The sequence below is a fragment of the Salmo salar genome, chromosome 11 (genome assembly GCF_965601325.2).
Source record: "Salmo salar chromosome 11, fSalSal1, whole genome shotgun sequence".
NCBI lineage: Eukaryota > Metazoa > Chordata > Actinopteri > Salmoniformes > Salmonidae > Salmo > Salmo salar.
The window spans coordinates 116,095,513-116,109,623 of NC_138301.1; the positions used below are offsets into that span (position 1 = coordinate 116,095,513).

Genomic DNA, 14,111 nt, shown 5'->3' on the forward strand with positions numbered 1-14,111 from the left:
ACTTTCTGAATGGCACACATACAGAAGCCATGTCTCATTTGGAGCGACCTGGCTAGAATATTTCTCCCCAGTATTGATGTCTATTACAAATAGTGTTGTGTTTTTAATGTATTTCTCATAAAATAAACTGGTGGTGTCTTATTGCTGACACTGAATCAATCTAACAGCTGTTTTATGTAATATCATAGTGTCTGTGTCCCAAGGTGTGACTGTGTGTTAGTGTGTATGTGTCAGGTAAGGTACATGGGGGAGGTGTGTTAGTGTGTATGTGTCAGGTAATGTACATGTGGGAGGTGTGTTAGTGTGTGGGAACAAACAGGTCTTGTTGCCTGTTTTGGATGTCAGAATGTATCTAATGTGACTCCTACACAAACTCTCTGAAGCGTTTTGTTTGTGCACGAGCTTGCACACATTGTGTGTTTTCTATCTTTCACAAGTATTGTTCATAACTCACACAACCACTCTATCAGCCTAGTAACTCACACAACCACTCTGTCAGCCTAGTAACTCACACAACCACTCTGTCAGCCTAGTAACTCACACAACCACTCTATCAGCCTAGTAACTCACACAACCACTCTGTCAGCCTAGTAACTCACACAACCACTCTGTCAGCCTAGTAACTCACACAACCACTCTGTCAGCCTAGTAACTCACACAACCACTCTGTCAGCCTAGTAACTCACACAACCACTCTGTCAGCCTAGTAACTCACACAACCACTCTGTCAGCCTAGTAACTCACACAACCACTCTGTCAGCCTAGTAACTCACACAACCACTCTGTCAGCCTAGTAACTCACACAACCACTCTGTCAGCCTAGTAACTCACACAACCACTCTGTCAGCCTAGTAACTCACACAACCACTCTATCAGCCTAGTAAACTCACACAACCACTCTATCAGCCTAGTAACTCACACAACCACTCTGTCAGCCTAGTAACTCACACAACCACTCTGTCAGCCTAGTAACTCACACAACCACTCTGTCAGCCTAGTAACTCACACAACCACTCTTTCAGCCTAGTAACTCACACAACCACTCTGTCAGCCTAGTAACTCACACAACCACTCTGTCAGCCTAGTAACTCACACAACCACTCTGTCAGCCTAGTAACTCACACAACCACTCTGTCAGCCTAGTAACTCACACAACCACTCTGTCAGCCTAGTAACTCACACAACCACTCTGTCAGCCTAGTAACTCACACAACCACTCTATCAGCCTAGTAACTCACACAACCACTCTGTCAGCCTAGTAACTCACACAACCACTCTGTCAGCCTAGTAACTCACACAACCACTCTGTCAGCCTAGTAACTCACACAACCACTCTGTCAGCCTAGTAACTCACACAACCACTCTGTCAGCCTAGTAACTCACACAACCACTCTGTCAGCCTAGTAACTCACACAACCACTCTGTCAGCCTAGTAACTCACACAACCACTCTTTCAGCCTAGTAACTCACACAACCACTCTGTCAGCCTAGTAACTCACACAACCACTCTGTCAGCCTAGTAACTCACACAACCACTCTGTCAGCCTAGTAACTCACACAACCACTCTTTCAGCCTAGTAACTCACACAACCACTCTGTCAGCCTAGTAACTCACACAACCACTCTATCAGCCTAGTAACTCACACAACCACTCTATCAGCCTAGTAACTCACACAACCACTCTATCAGCCTAGTAACTCACACAACCACTCTGTCAGCCTAGTAACTCACACAACCACTCTGTCAGCCTAGTAACTCACACAACCACTCTATCAGCCTAGTAACTCACACAACCACTCTGTCAGCCTAGTAACTCACACAACCACTCTGTCAGCCTAGTAACTCACACAACCACTCTGTCAGCCTAGTAACTCACACAACCACTCTATCAGCCTAGTAACTCACACAACCACTCTGTCAGCCTAGTAACTCACACAACCACTCTGTCAGCCTAGTAACTCACACAACCACTCTGTCAGCCTAGTAACTCACACAACCACTCTGTCAGCCTAGTAACTCACACAACCACTCTATCAGCCTAGTAACTCACACAACCACTCTGTCAGCCTAGTAACTCACACAACCACTCTGTCAGCCTAGTAACTCACACAACCACTCTGTCAGCCTAGTAACTCACACAACCACTCTGTCAGCCTAGTAACTCACACAACCACTCTATCAGCCTAGTCTAGTTTATGAGTGAGTGGGTGAGTTGTGTGTGTATGTTTTCTGCATTAGTGTTGTTTTGTAGTAATTATCTCAACCACTCCCTGTCAGCCCCCTTTACTAGTGAGGAGGTGTGTGTGTGTGTGTGGATGTGTTAGTTAACAAGAATAGTAAACAAACAACATTCTGACCAACTGGGGACTTTTTGTTAGTCCCCACAAGGTCAAATGCTATTTCTAGGGGGTTTAGGGTTCAGGTTAGAATTAGTGTTAGGTTTAGAATTATATTAACGGTTAGGGTTAGGAGATAGGGTTAGTTTGAGTTTTTAGGTTAGGCTTAGGGTAAGGTTACGGGTTAGGGTTAGGAGATAGGGTTAGTTTTAGTTTTAAGGTTAGGGTTAGGGTAAGGTTACGGGTTAGGGTTAGGAGCTAGGGTTAGTTTTAGTTTTAAGGTTTAGGTTAGGGTTAGGGTAAGATTACGGGTTAGGGTTAGGTGTTAGGGAAAATAGGATTTTGAATGGGACTGAATTGTGTGTCCCCACAATGTCAGCTGAACAAGACTGTGTGTGTCTCTGTGATAAACAAGTGTTGGAAACCATTAAACTGTAGTAATTCTCTCTATCCCTGACAGGCTCCTAATGGACAACAAGATCACAACTCTTCCGGAGAACACTTTTCAGTCTCTAGTGGTTCTAGAAGAACTGTGAGTTGAAAATTAACTGAACAATGAATACTATTAGTAGAACCCTAACTGAACAAAGACAACTATTAGCAGATCCCTAACTGAACAATGACAACTATTAGTAGAACCCTAACTGAACAATGCCAACTATTAGTAGAACCCTAACTGAACAATGAATACTATGTGCAGAGCCCTAACTGAACAATGCCAACTATTAGTAGAACCCTAACTGAACAATGAATACTATTAGGAGAACCCTAACTGAACAATGGCATCTACTGTCAGAACCCTAACTGAACAATTACAACTATTAGTAGAACCCTAACTGAACAATGACAACTATTAGTAGAACCCTAACTGAACAATGACATACAATGAGCAGAACCCTAACTGAACAATGCCAACTATTAGTAGAACCCTAACTGAACAATGACAACTATTAGGAGAACCCTAACTGAACAATGACAACTATTAGCAGAACCCTAACTGAACAATGACAACTATTAGTAGAACCCTAACTGAACAATGACAACTATTAGTAGAACCCTAACTGAACAATGACAACTATTAGCAGAACCCTAACTGAACAATGACAACTATTAGCAGAACCCTAACTGAACAATGACAACTATTAGCAGAACCCTAACTGAACAATGACAACTATTAGCAGAACCCTAACTGAACAATGACAACTATTAGCAGAACCCTAACTGAACAATGACAACTATTAGCAGAACCCTAACTGAACAATGACAACTATTAGCAGAACCCTAACTGAACAATGACAACTATTAGCAGAACCCTAACTGAACAATGACAACTATTAGCAGAACCCTAACTGAACAAAGACAACTATTAGCAGAACCCTAACTGAACAATGACAACTATTAGGAGAACCCTATTTGAACAATGACAACTATTAGGAGAACCCTAACTGAACAATGACAACTATTAGTAGAACCCTAACTGAACAATGACAACTATTAGGAGAACCCTAACTGAACAATGACAACTATTAGTAGAACCCTTACTGAACAATGACAACTATTAGTAGAACCCTAACTGAACAATAGACAACTATTAGTAGAACCCTAACTGAACAATGACAACTATTAGGAGAACCCTAACTGAACAATGACAACGATTAGGAGAACCCTAACTGAACAATGACAACTATTAGCAGAACCCTAACTGAACAATGACAACTATTAGTAGCAACCCTAACTGAACAATGACAACTGTGAGTAGAACCCTAACTGAACAATGACAACTATTAGTGGAACCCTAACTGAACAATGACAACTATTAGTAGAACCCTCACTGAACAATGAATACTATGAGCAGAACCCTAACTGAACAATGCCAACTAATAGTAGAACCCTAACTGAACAATGACAACTATTAGGAGAACCCTAACTGAACAATGACAACTATTAGGAGAACCCTAACCTAACAATGACAACTATTAGTAGAACCCTAACTGAACAATAACAACTGTGAGTAGAACCCTAACTGAACAATGACAACTATTAGTAGAACCCTAACTGAACAATGCCAACTATTAGTAGAACCCTAACTGAACAATGAATACTATGTGCAGAGCCCTAACTGAACAATGCCAACTATTAGTAGAACCCTAACTGAACAATGAATACTATTAGGAGAACCCTAACTGAACAATGACAACTATTAGGAGAACCCTAACCTAACAATGACAACTATTAGTAGAACCCTAACTGAACAATGACAACTATTAGCAGAACCCTAACTGAACAATGACAACTATTAGCAGAACCCTAACTGAACAATGACAACTATTAGCAGAACCCTAACTGAATCCATGACATCTATTTGCAGAACCCTAACTGAACAAAGACAAGTATTAGCAGAACCCTAACTGAACAATGACAACTATTAGGAGAACCCTATCTGAACAATGACAACTATTAGGAGAACCCTAACTGAACAATGACAACTATTAGTAGAACCCTAACTGAACAATGACAACTATTAGGAGAACCCTAACTGAACAATGACAACTATTAGTAGAACCCTAACTGAACAATGACATACTATTAGTAGAACCCTAACTGAACAATGACAACTGTTAGTAGAACCCTAACTGAACAATGACAACTATTAGTAGAACCCTAACTGAACAATGACAACTATTAGTAGAACCCTAACTGAACAATGACAACTATTAGTAGAACCCTAACTGAACAATGACAACTATTAGCAGAACCCTAACTGAACAATGACAACTATTAGTAGAACCCTAACTGAACAATGACAACTATTAGGAGAACCCTAACTGAACAATGACAACTATTAGGAGAACCCTAACTGAACAATGACAACTATTAGCAGAACCCTAACTGAACAATGACAACTATTAGTAGCAACCCTAACTGAACAGGGACAACTATTAGTAGAACCCTAACTGAACAGTGACAACTATTAGTAGAACCCTAACTGAACAATGACAACTATTAGGAGAACCCTAACTGAAAAATGGGAACTATTAGGAGAACCCTAACTGAAAAATGGGAACTATTAGGAGAACCCTAACTGAACAATGGCAACTATTAGCAGAACCCTAACTGAACAATGACAACTATTAGTAGAACCCTAACTGAACAATGACAACTATTAGCAGAACCCTAACTGAACAATGACAACTATTAGCAGAACCCTAACTGAACAATGACAACTATTAGTAGAACCCTAACTGAACAATGACAACTATTAGTCAGAACCCTAACTGAACAATGACAACTATTAGTAGAACCCTAACTGAACAATGACATACTATTAGCAGAACCCTAACTGAACAATGACAACTATTAGTAGAACCCTAACTGAACAATGAATACTATTAGCAGAACCCTAACTGATCAATGACAACTATTAGTAGAACCCTAACTGAACAATGAATACTATTAGGAGAACCCTAACTGAACAATGACAACTATTAGGAGAACCCTAACCTGAACAATGACAACTATTAGTAGAACCCTAACTGAACAATGACAACTATTAGCAGAACCCTAACTGAACAATGACAACTATTAGCAGAACCCTAACTGAACAATGACAACTATTAGGAGAACCCTAACTGAACAATGACAACTATTAGTAGAACCCTAACTGAACAATGACAACTATTAGTAGAACCCTAACTGAACAATGACAACTATTAGTAGAACCCTAACTGAACAATGACAACTATTAGTAGAACCCTAACTGAACAATGAATACTATGAGCAGAGCCCTAACTGAACAATGCCAACTATTAGTAGAACCCTAACTGAACAATCACAACTATTAGGAGAACCCTAACTGAACAATGACAACTATTAGTAGAACCCTAACTGAACAATGACAACTATTAGTAGAACCCTAACTGAACAATGACAACTATTAGCAGAACCCTAACTGAACAATGACAACTATTAGCAGAACCCTAACTGAACAATGACAACTATTAGCAGAACCCTAACTGAACAATGACAACTATTAGCAGAACCCTAACTGAACAATGACAACTATTAGTAGAACCCTAACTGAACAATGACAACTATTAGTAGAACCCTAACTGAACAATGAATACTATGAGCAGAGCCCTAATTGTTCAATGCCAACTATTAGTAGAACCCTAACTGAACAATCAATACTATTAGGAGAACCCTAACTGAACAATGACAACTATTAGGAGAACCCTAACTGAACAATGACAACTATTAGTAGAACCCTAACTGAACAATGACAACTATTAGCAGAACCCTAACTGAACAATGACAACTATTAGCAGAACCCTAACTGAACAATGACAACTATTAGCAGAACCCTAACTGAACAATGACAACTATTAGTAGAACCCTAACTGAACAATGACAACTATTAGCAGAACCCTAACTGAACAATGACAACTATTAGTAGCAACCCTAACTGAACAATGACAACTATTAGTGAGAACCCTAACTGAACAATGACAACTATTAGTAGAACCCTAACTGAACAATGATAACTATTAGCAGAACCCTAACTGAACAATGACAACTATTAGTAGAACCCTAACTGAACAATGACAACTATTAGTAGAACCCTAACTGAACAATGACAACTATTAGTAGAACCCTAACTGAACAATGACAACTATGAGTAGAACCCTAACTGAACAATGCCAACTATTAGTAGAACCCTAACTGAACAATGACAACTATTAGGAGAACCCTAACTGAACAATGACAACTATTAGCAGAACCCTAACTGAACAATGACAACTATTAGTAGAACCCTAACTGAACAATGACAACTATAAGCAGAACCATAACTGAACAATGACAACTATTAGCAGAACCCTAACTGAACAATGAATACTATTAGCAGAACCCTAACTGAACAGTGACAACTATTAGTAGAACCCTAACTGAACAATAACAACTGTGAGTAGAACCCTAACTGAACAATGACAACTATTAGTAGAACCCTAACTGAACAATGACAACTATTAGTAGATCCCTAACTGAACAATGAATACTATGAGCAGAACCCTAACTGAACAATGCCAACTATTAGTAGAACCCTAACTGAACAATGACAACTATTAGGAGAACCCTAACTGAACAATGACAACTATTAGGAGAACCCTAACCTAACAATGACAACTATTAGTAGAACCCTAACTGAACAATGACAACTATTAGCAGAACCCTAACTGAACAATGACAACTATTAGTAGAACCCTAACTGAACAATGACAACTATTAGCAGAACCCTAACTGAACAATGACATACTATTTGCAGAACCCTAACTGAACAATGACAACTATTAGTAGAACCCTAACTGAACAATGACAACTATTAGGAGAACCCTAACTGAACAATGACAACTATTAGGAGAACCCTAACTGAACAATGACAACTATTAGTAGAACCCTAACTGAATCAATAGACAACTATTAGCAGAACCCTAACTGAACAATGACAACTATTAGTAGAAACCCTTACTGAACAATGAATACTATTAGTTGAACCATAACTGAACAATAACAACTGTGAGGAGAACCCTAACTGAACAATGACAACTATCAGTAGAACCCTAACTGAACAATGACAACTATTAGTAGAACCCTAACTGAACAATGACAACTATTAGTAGAACCCTAACTGAACAATGAATACTATGAGCAGAACCCTAACTGAACAATGACAACTATTAGTAGAACCCTAACTGAACAATGACAACTATTAGGAGAACCCTAACTGAACAATGACAACGATTAGGAGAACCCTAACTGAACAATGACAACTATTAGCAGAACCCTAACTGAAGAATGACAACTATTAGTAGCAACCTAACTGAACAATGACAACTATTAGTAGAACCCTAACTGAACAATGACAACTATTAGTAGAACCCTAACTGAACAATGACAACTATTAGTAGAACCCTAACTGAACAATGACAACTATTAGTAGAACCCTAACTGAACAATGACAACTATTAGTAGATCCCTAACTGAACAATGAAACTATTAGCAGAACCCTAACTGAACAATGACAACTATTAGTAGAACCCTAACTGAACAATGACAACTATTAGGAGAACCCTAACTGAACAATGACAACTATTAGCAGAACCCTAACTGAACAATAGACAACTATTAGTAGAACCCTAACTGAACAATGACAACTATTAGTAGAACCCTAACTGAACAATGACAACTATTAGTAGAACCCTAACTGAACAATGAATACTATGAGCAGAGCCCTAATTGTTCAATGCCAACTATTAGTAGAACCCTAACTGAACAATGAATACTATGAGCAGAGCCCTAATTGTTCAATGCCAACTATTAGTAGAACCCTAACTGAACAATGAATACTATTAGGAGAACCCTAACTGAACAATGACAACTATTAGGAGAACCCTAACCTAACAATGACAACTATTAGTAGAACCCTAACTGAACAATGACAACTATTAGCAGAACCCTAACTGAACAATGACAACTATTAGCAGAACCCTAACTGAACAATGACAACTATTAGGAGAACCCTACCTGAACAATGACAACTATTAGTAGAACCCTAACTGAACAATAACAACTGTGAGTAGAACCCTAACTGAACAATGACAACTATTAGTAGAACCCTAACTGAACAATGCCAACTATTAGTAGAACCCTAACTGAACAATGAATACTATGAGCAGAGCCCTAATTGTTCAATGCCAACTATTAGTAGAACCCTAACTGAACAATCAATACTATTAGGAGAACCCTAACTGAACAATGACAACTATTAGCAGAACCCTAACTGAACAATGACAACTATTAGTAGCAACCCTAACTGAACAATGACAACTATTAGGAGAACCCTAACTGAACAATGACAACTATTAGGAGAACCCTAACTGAACAATGACAACTATTAGGAGAACCCTAACTGAACAATGACAACTATTAGGAGAACCCTAACTGAACAATGACAACTATTAGGAGAACCCTAACTGAACAATGACAACTATTAGTAGAACCCTAACTGAACAATGACAACTATAGTAGAACCCTAACTGAACAATGACAACTATTAGTAGAACCCTAACTGAACAATGAATACAATTAGCAGAACCCTAACTGAACAATGACAACTATTAGTAGAACCCTAACTGAACAATGACAACTATTAGTAGAACCCTAACTGAACAATGACAACTATTAGCAGAACCCTAACTGAACAATGACAACTATTAGTAGAACCCTAACTGAACAATGACAACTATAAGCAGAACCCTAACTGAACAATGACAACTATTAGCAGAACCCTAACTGAACAATGACAACTATTAGCAGAACCCTAACTGAACAATGACAACTATTAGTAGCAACCTAACTGAACAATGACAACTATTAGGAGAACCCTAACTTAACAATGACAACTATTAGGAGAACTTTAACTGAACAATGGGAACTATTAGGAGAACCCTAACTGAACAATGGGAACTATTAGGAGAACCCTATTTGACAATGACAACTATTAGGAGAACCCTAACTGAACAATGACAACTATTAGTAGAACCCTAACTGAACAATGACAACTTATAGTAGAACCCTAACTGAACAATGACAACTATTAGTAGAACCCTAACTGAACAATGACAACTATTAGTAGAACCCTAACTGAACAATGACAACTATTAGCAGAACCCTAACTGAACAATGACAACTATTAGTAGAACCCTAACTGAACAATGACAACTATTAGCAGAACCCTAACTGAACAATGACAACTATTAGCAGAACCCTAACTGAACAATGACAACTATTAGCAGAACCCTAACTGAACAATGACAACTATTAGTAGAACCCTAACTGAACAATAACAACTGTGAGTAGAACCCTAACTGAACAATGACAACTATTAGTAGAACCCTAACTGAACAATGACAACTATTAGTAGAACCCTAACTGAACAATGAATACTATGAGCAGAACCCTAACTGAACAATGCCAACTATTAGTAGAACCCTAACTGAACAATGAATACTATTAGGAGAACCCTAACTGAACAATGACAACTATTAGGAGAACCCTAACCTAACAATGACAACTATTAGTAGAACCCTAACTGAACAATGACAACTATTAGCAGAACCCTAACTGAACAATGACAACTATTAGCAGAACCCTAACTGAACAATGACAACTATTAACAGAACCCTAACTAATCCATGACATCTATTTGCAGAACCCTAACTGAACAAAGACAAGTATTAGCAGAACCCTAACTGAACAATGACAACTATTAGGAGAACCTTATTTGACAATGACAACTATTAGGAGAACCCTAACTGAACAATGACAAGTATTAGTAGAACCCTAACTGAACAATGACAACTATTAGGAGAACCCTAACTGAACAATGACAACTATTAGTAGAAACCTTACTGAACAATGAATACTATTAGTTGAACCATAACTGAACAATAACAACTGTGAGTAGAACCCTAACTGAACAATGACAACTATCAGTAGAACCCTAACTGAACAATGACAACTATTAGTAGAACCCTAACTGAACAATGACAACTATTAGTAGAACCCTAACTGAACAATGAATACTATGAGCAGAACCCTAACTGAACAATGACAACTATTAGTAGAACCCTAACTGAACAATGACAACTATTAGGAGAACCCTAACTGAACAATGACAACGATTAGGAGAACCCTAACTGAACAATGACAACTATTAGCAGAACCCTAACTGAAGAATGACAACTATTAGTAGCAACCTAACTGAACAATAACAACTGTGAGTAGAACCCTAACTGAACAATGACAACTATTAGTGGAACCCTAACTGAACAATGACAACTATTAGTAGATCCCTAACTGAACAATGAATACTATGAGCAGAACCCTAACTGAACAATGCCAACTATTAGTAGAACCCTAACTGAACAATGACAACTATTAGGAGAACCCTAACTGAACAATGACAACTATTAGGAGAACCCTAACCTAACAATGACAACTATTAGTAGAACCCTAACTGAACAATAACAACTGTGAGTAGAACCCTAACTGAACAATGACAACTATTAGTAGAACCCTAACTGAACAATGCCAACTATTAGTAGAACCCTAACTGAACAATGAATACTATGTGCAGAGCCCTAACTGAACAATGCCAACTATTAGTAGAACCCTAACTGAACAATGAATACTATTAGGAGAACCCTAACTGAACAATGACAACTATTAGGAGAACCCTAACCTAACAATGACAACTATTAGTAGAACCCTAACTGAACAATGACAACTATTAGCAGAACCCTAACTGAACAATGACAACTATTAGCAGAACCCTAACTGAACAATGACAACTATTAACAGAACCCTAACTAATCCATGACATCTATTTGCAGAACCCTAACTGAACAAAGACAAGTATTAGCAGAACCCTAACTGAACAATGACAACTATTAGGAGAACCTTATTTGACAATGACAACTATTAGGAGAACCCTAACTGAACAATGACAACTATTAGTAGAACCCTAACTGAACAATGACAACTATTAGGAGAACCCTAACTGAACAATGACAACTATTAGTAGAAACCTTACTGAACAATGAATACTATTAGTTGAACCATAACTGAACAATAACAACTGTGAGTAGAACCCTAACTGAACAATGACAACTATCAGTAGAACCCTAACTGAACAATGACAACTATTAGTAGAACCCTAACTGAACAATGACAACTATTAGTAGAACCCTAACTGAACAATGAATACTATGAGCAGAACCCTAACTGAACAATGACAACTATTAGTAGAACCCTAACTGAACAATGACAACTATTAGGAGAACCCTAACTGAACAATGACAACGATTAGGAGAACCCTAACTGAACAATGACAACTATTAGCAGAACCCTAACTGAAGAATGACAACTATTAGTAGCAACCTAACTGAACAGGGACAACTATTAGTAGAACCCTAACTGAACAGTGACAACTATTAGTAGAACCCTAACTGAACAATGACAACTATTAGGAGAACCCTAACTGAAAAATGGGAACTATTAGGAGAACCCTAACTGAAAAATGGGAACTATTAGGAGAACCCTAACTGACCAATGGGAACTATTAGGAGAACCCTAACTGAACAATGACAACTATTAGTAGAACCCTAACTGAACAATGACAACTATAAGCAGATCCCTAACTGAACAATGACAACTATTAGCAGAACCCTAACTGAACAAAGACAACTATTAGTAGAACCCTAACTGAACAATGGCATCTACTGTCAGAACCCTAACTGAACAATTACAACTATTAGTAGAACCCTACCTGAACAATGACAACTATTAGTAGAACCCTAACTGAACAATGAATACAATGAGCAGAACCCTAACTGAACAATGCCAACTATTAGTAGAACCCTAACTGAACAATGACAACTATTAGGAGAACCCTAACTGAACAATGACAACTATTAGCAGAACCCTAACTGAACAATGACAACTATTAGTAGAAACCTAACTGAACAATGACAACTATAATCAGAACCATAACTGAACAATGACAACTATTAGCAGAACCCTAACTGAACAATGACAACTATTAGCAGAACCCTAACTGAACAATGAAAACTATTTGCAGAACCCTAACTGAACAATGACAACTATTAGCAGAACCCTAACTGAACAATGACAACTATTAGCAGAACCCTAACTGAACAATGACAACTATTAGCAGAACCCTAACTGAACAATGACAACTATTAGCAGAACCCTAACTGAACAATGACAACTATTAACAGAACCCTAACTAATCCATGACATCTATTTGCAGAACCCTAACTGAACAAAGACAAGTATTAGCAGAACCCTAACTGAACAATGACAACTATTAGGAGAACCTTATTTGACAATGACAACTATTAGGAGAACCCTAACTGAACAATGACAAGTATTAGTAGAACCCTAACTGAACAATGACAACTATTAGGAGAACCCTAACTGAACAATGACAACTATTAGTAGAAACCTTACTGAACAATGAATACTATTAGTTGAACCATAACTGAACAATAACAACTGTGAGTAGAACCCTAACTGAACAATGACAACTATTAGGAGAACCCTAACTGAACAATGACAACGATTAGGAGAACCCTAACTGAACAATGACAACTATTAGCAGAACCCTAACTGAAGAATGACAACTATTAGTAGCAACCTAACTGAACAATAACAACTGTGAGTAGAACCCTAACTGAACAATGACAACTATTAGTGGAACCCTAACTGAACAATGACAACTATTAGTAGATCCCTAACTGAACAATGAATACTATGAGCAGAACCCTAACTGAACAATGCCAACTATTAGTAGAACCCTAACTGAACAATGACAACTATTAGGAGAACCCTAACTGAACAATGACAACTATTAGGAGAACCCTAACCTAACAATGACAACTATTAGTAGAACCCTAACTGAACAATAACAACTGTGAGTAGAACCCTAACTGAACAATGACAACTATTAGTAGAACCCTAACTGAACAATGCCAACTATTAGTAGAACCCTAACTGAACAATGAATACTATGTGCAGAGCCCTAACTGAACAATGCCAACTATTAGTAGAACCCTAACTGAACAATGAATACTATTAGGAGAACCCTAACTGAACAATGACAACTATTAGGAGAACCCTAACCTAACAATGACAACT

At 38.0% G+C, this 14,111-nt stretch overlaps 1 protein-coding gene across 1 annotated transcript in view; it reads left to right on the forward strand.

The window, feature by feature from the left end:
* LOC106591039 (relaxin receptor 2) overlaps positions 1-14,111 on the forward strand; it is a 270,511-nt gene that overhangs the window by 126,824 nt on the left and 129,576 nt on the right. The window contains exon 11 of the mRNA XM_045690182.2: positions 2,797-2,868. Within this exon, the coding sequence (XP_045546138.1) occupies positions 2,797-2,868 (72 nt within the window). The remainder of the gene's footprint in view (positions 1-2,796; positions 2,869-14,111) is intronic.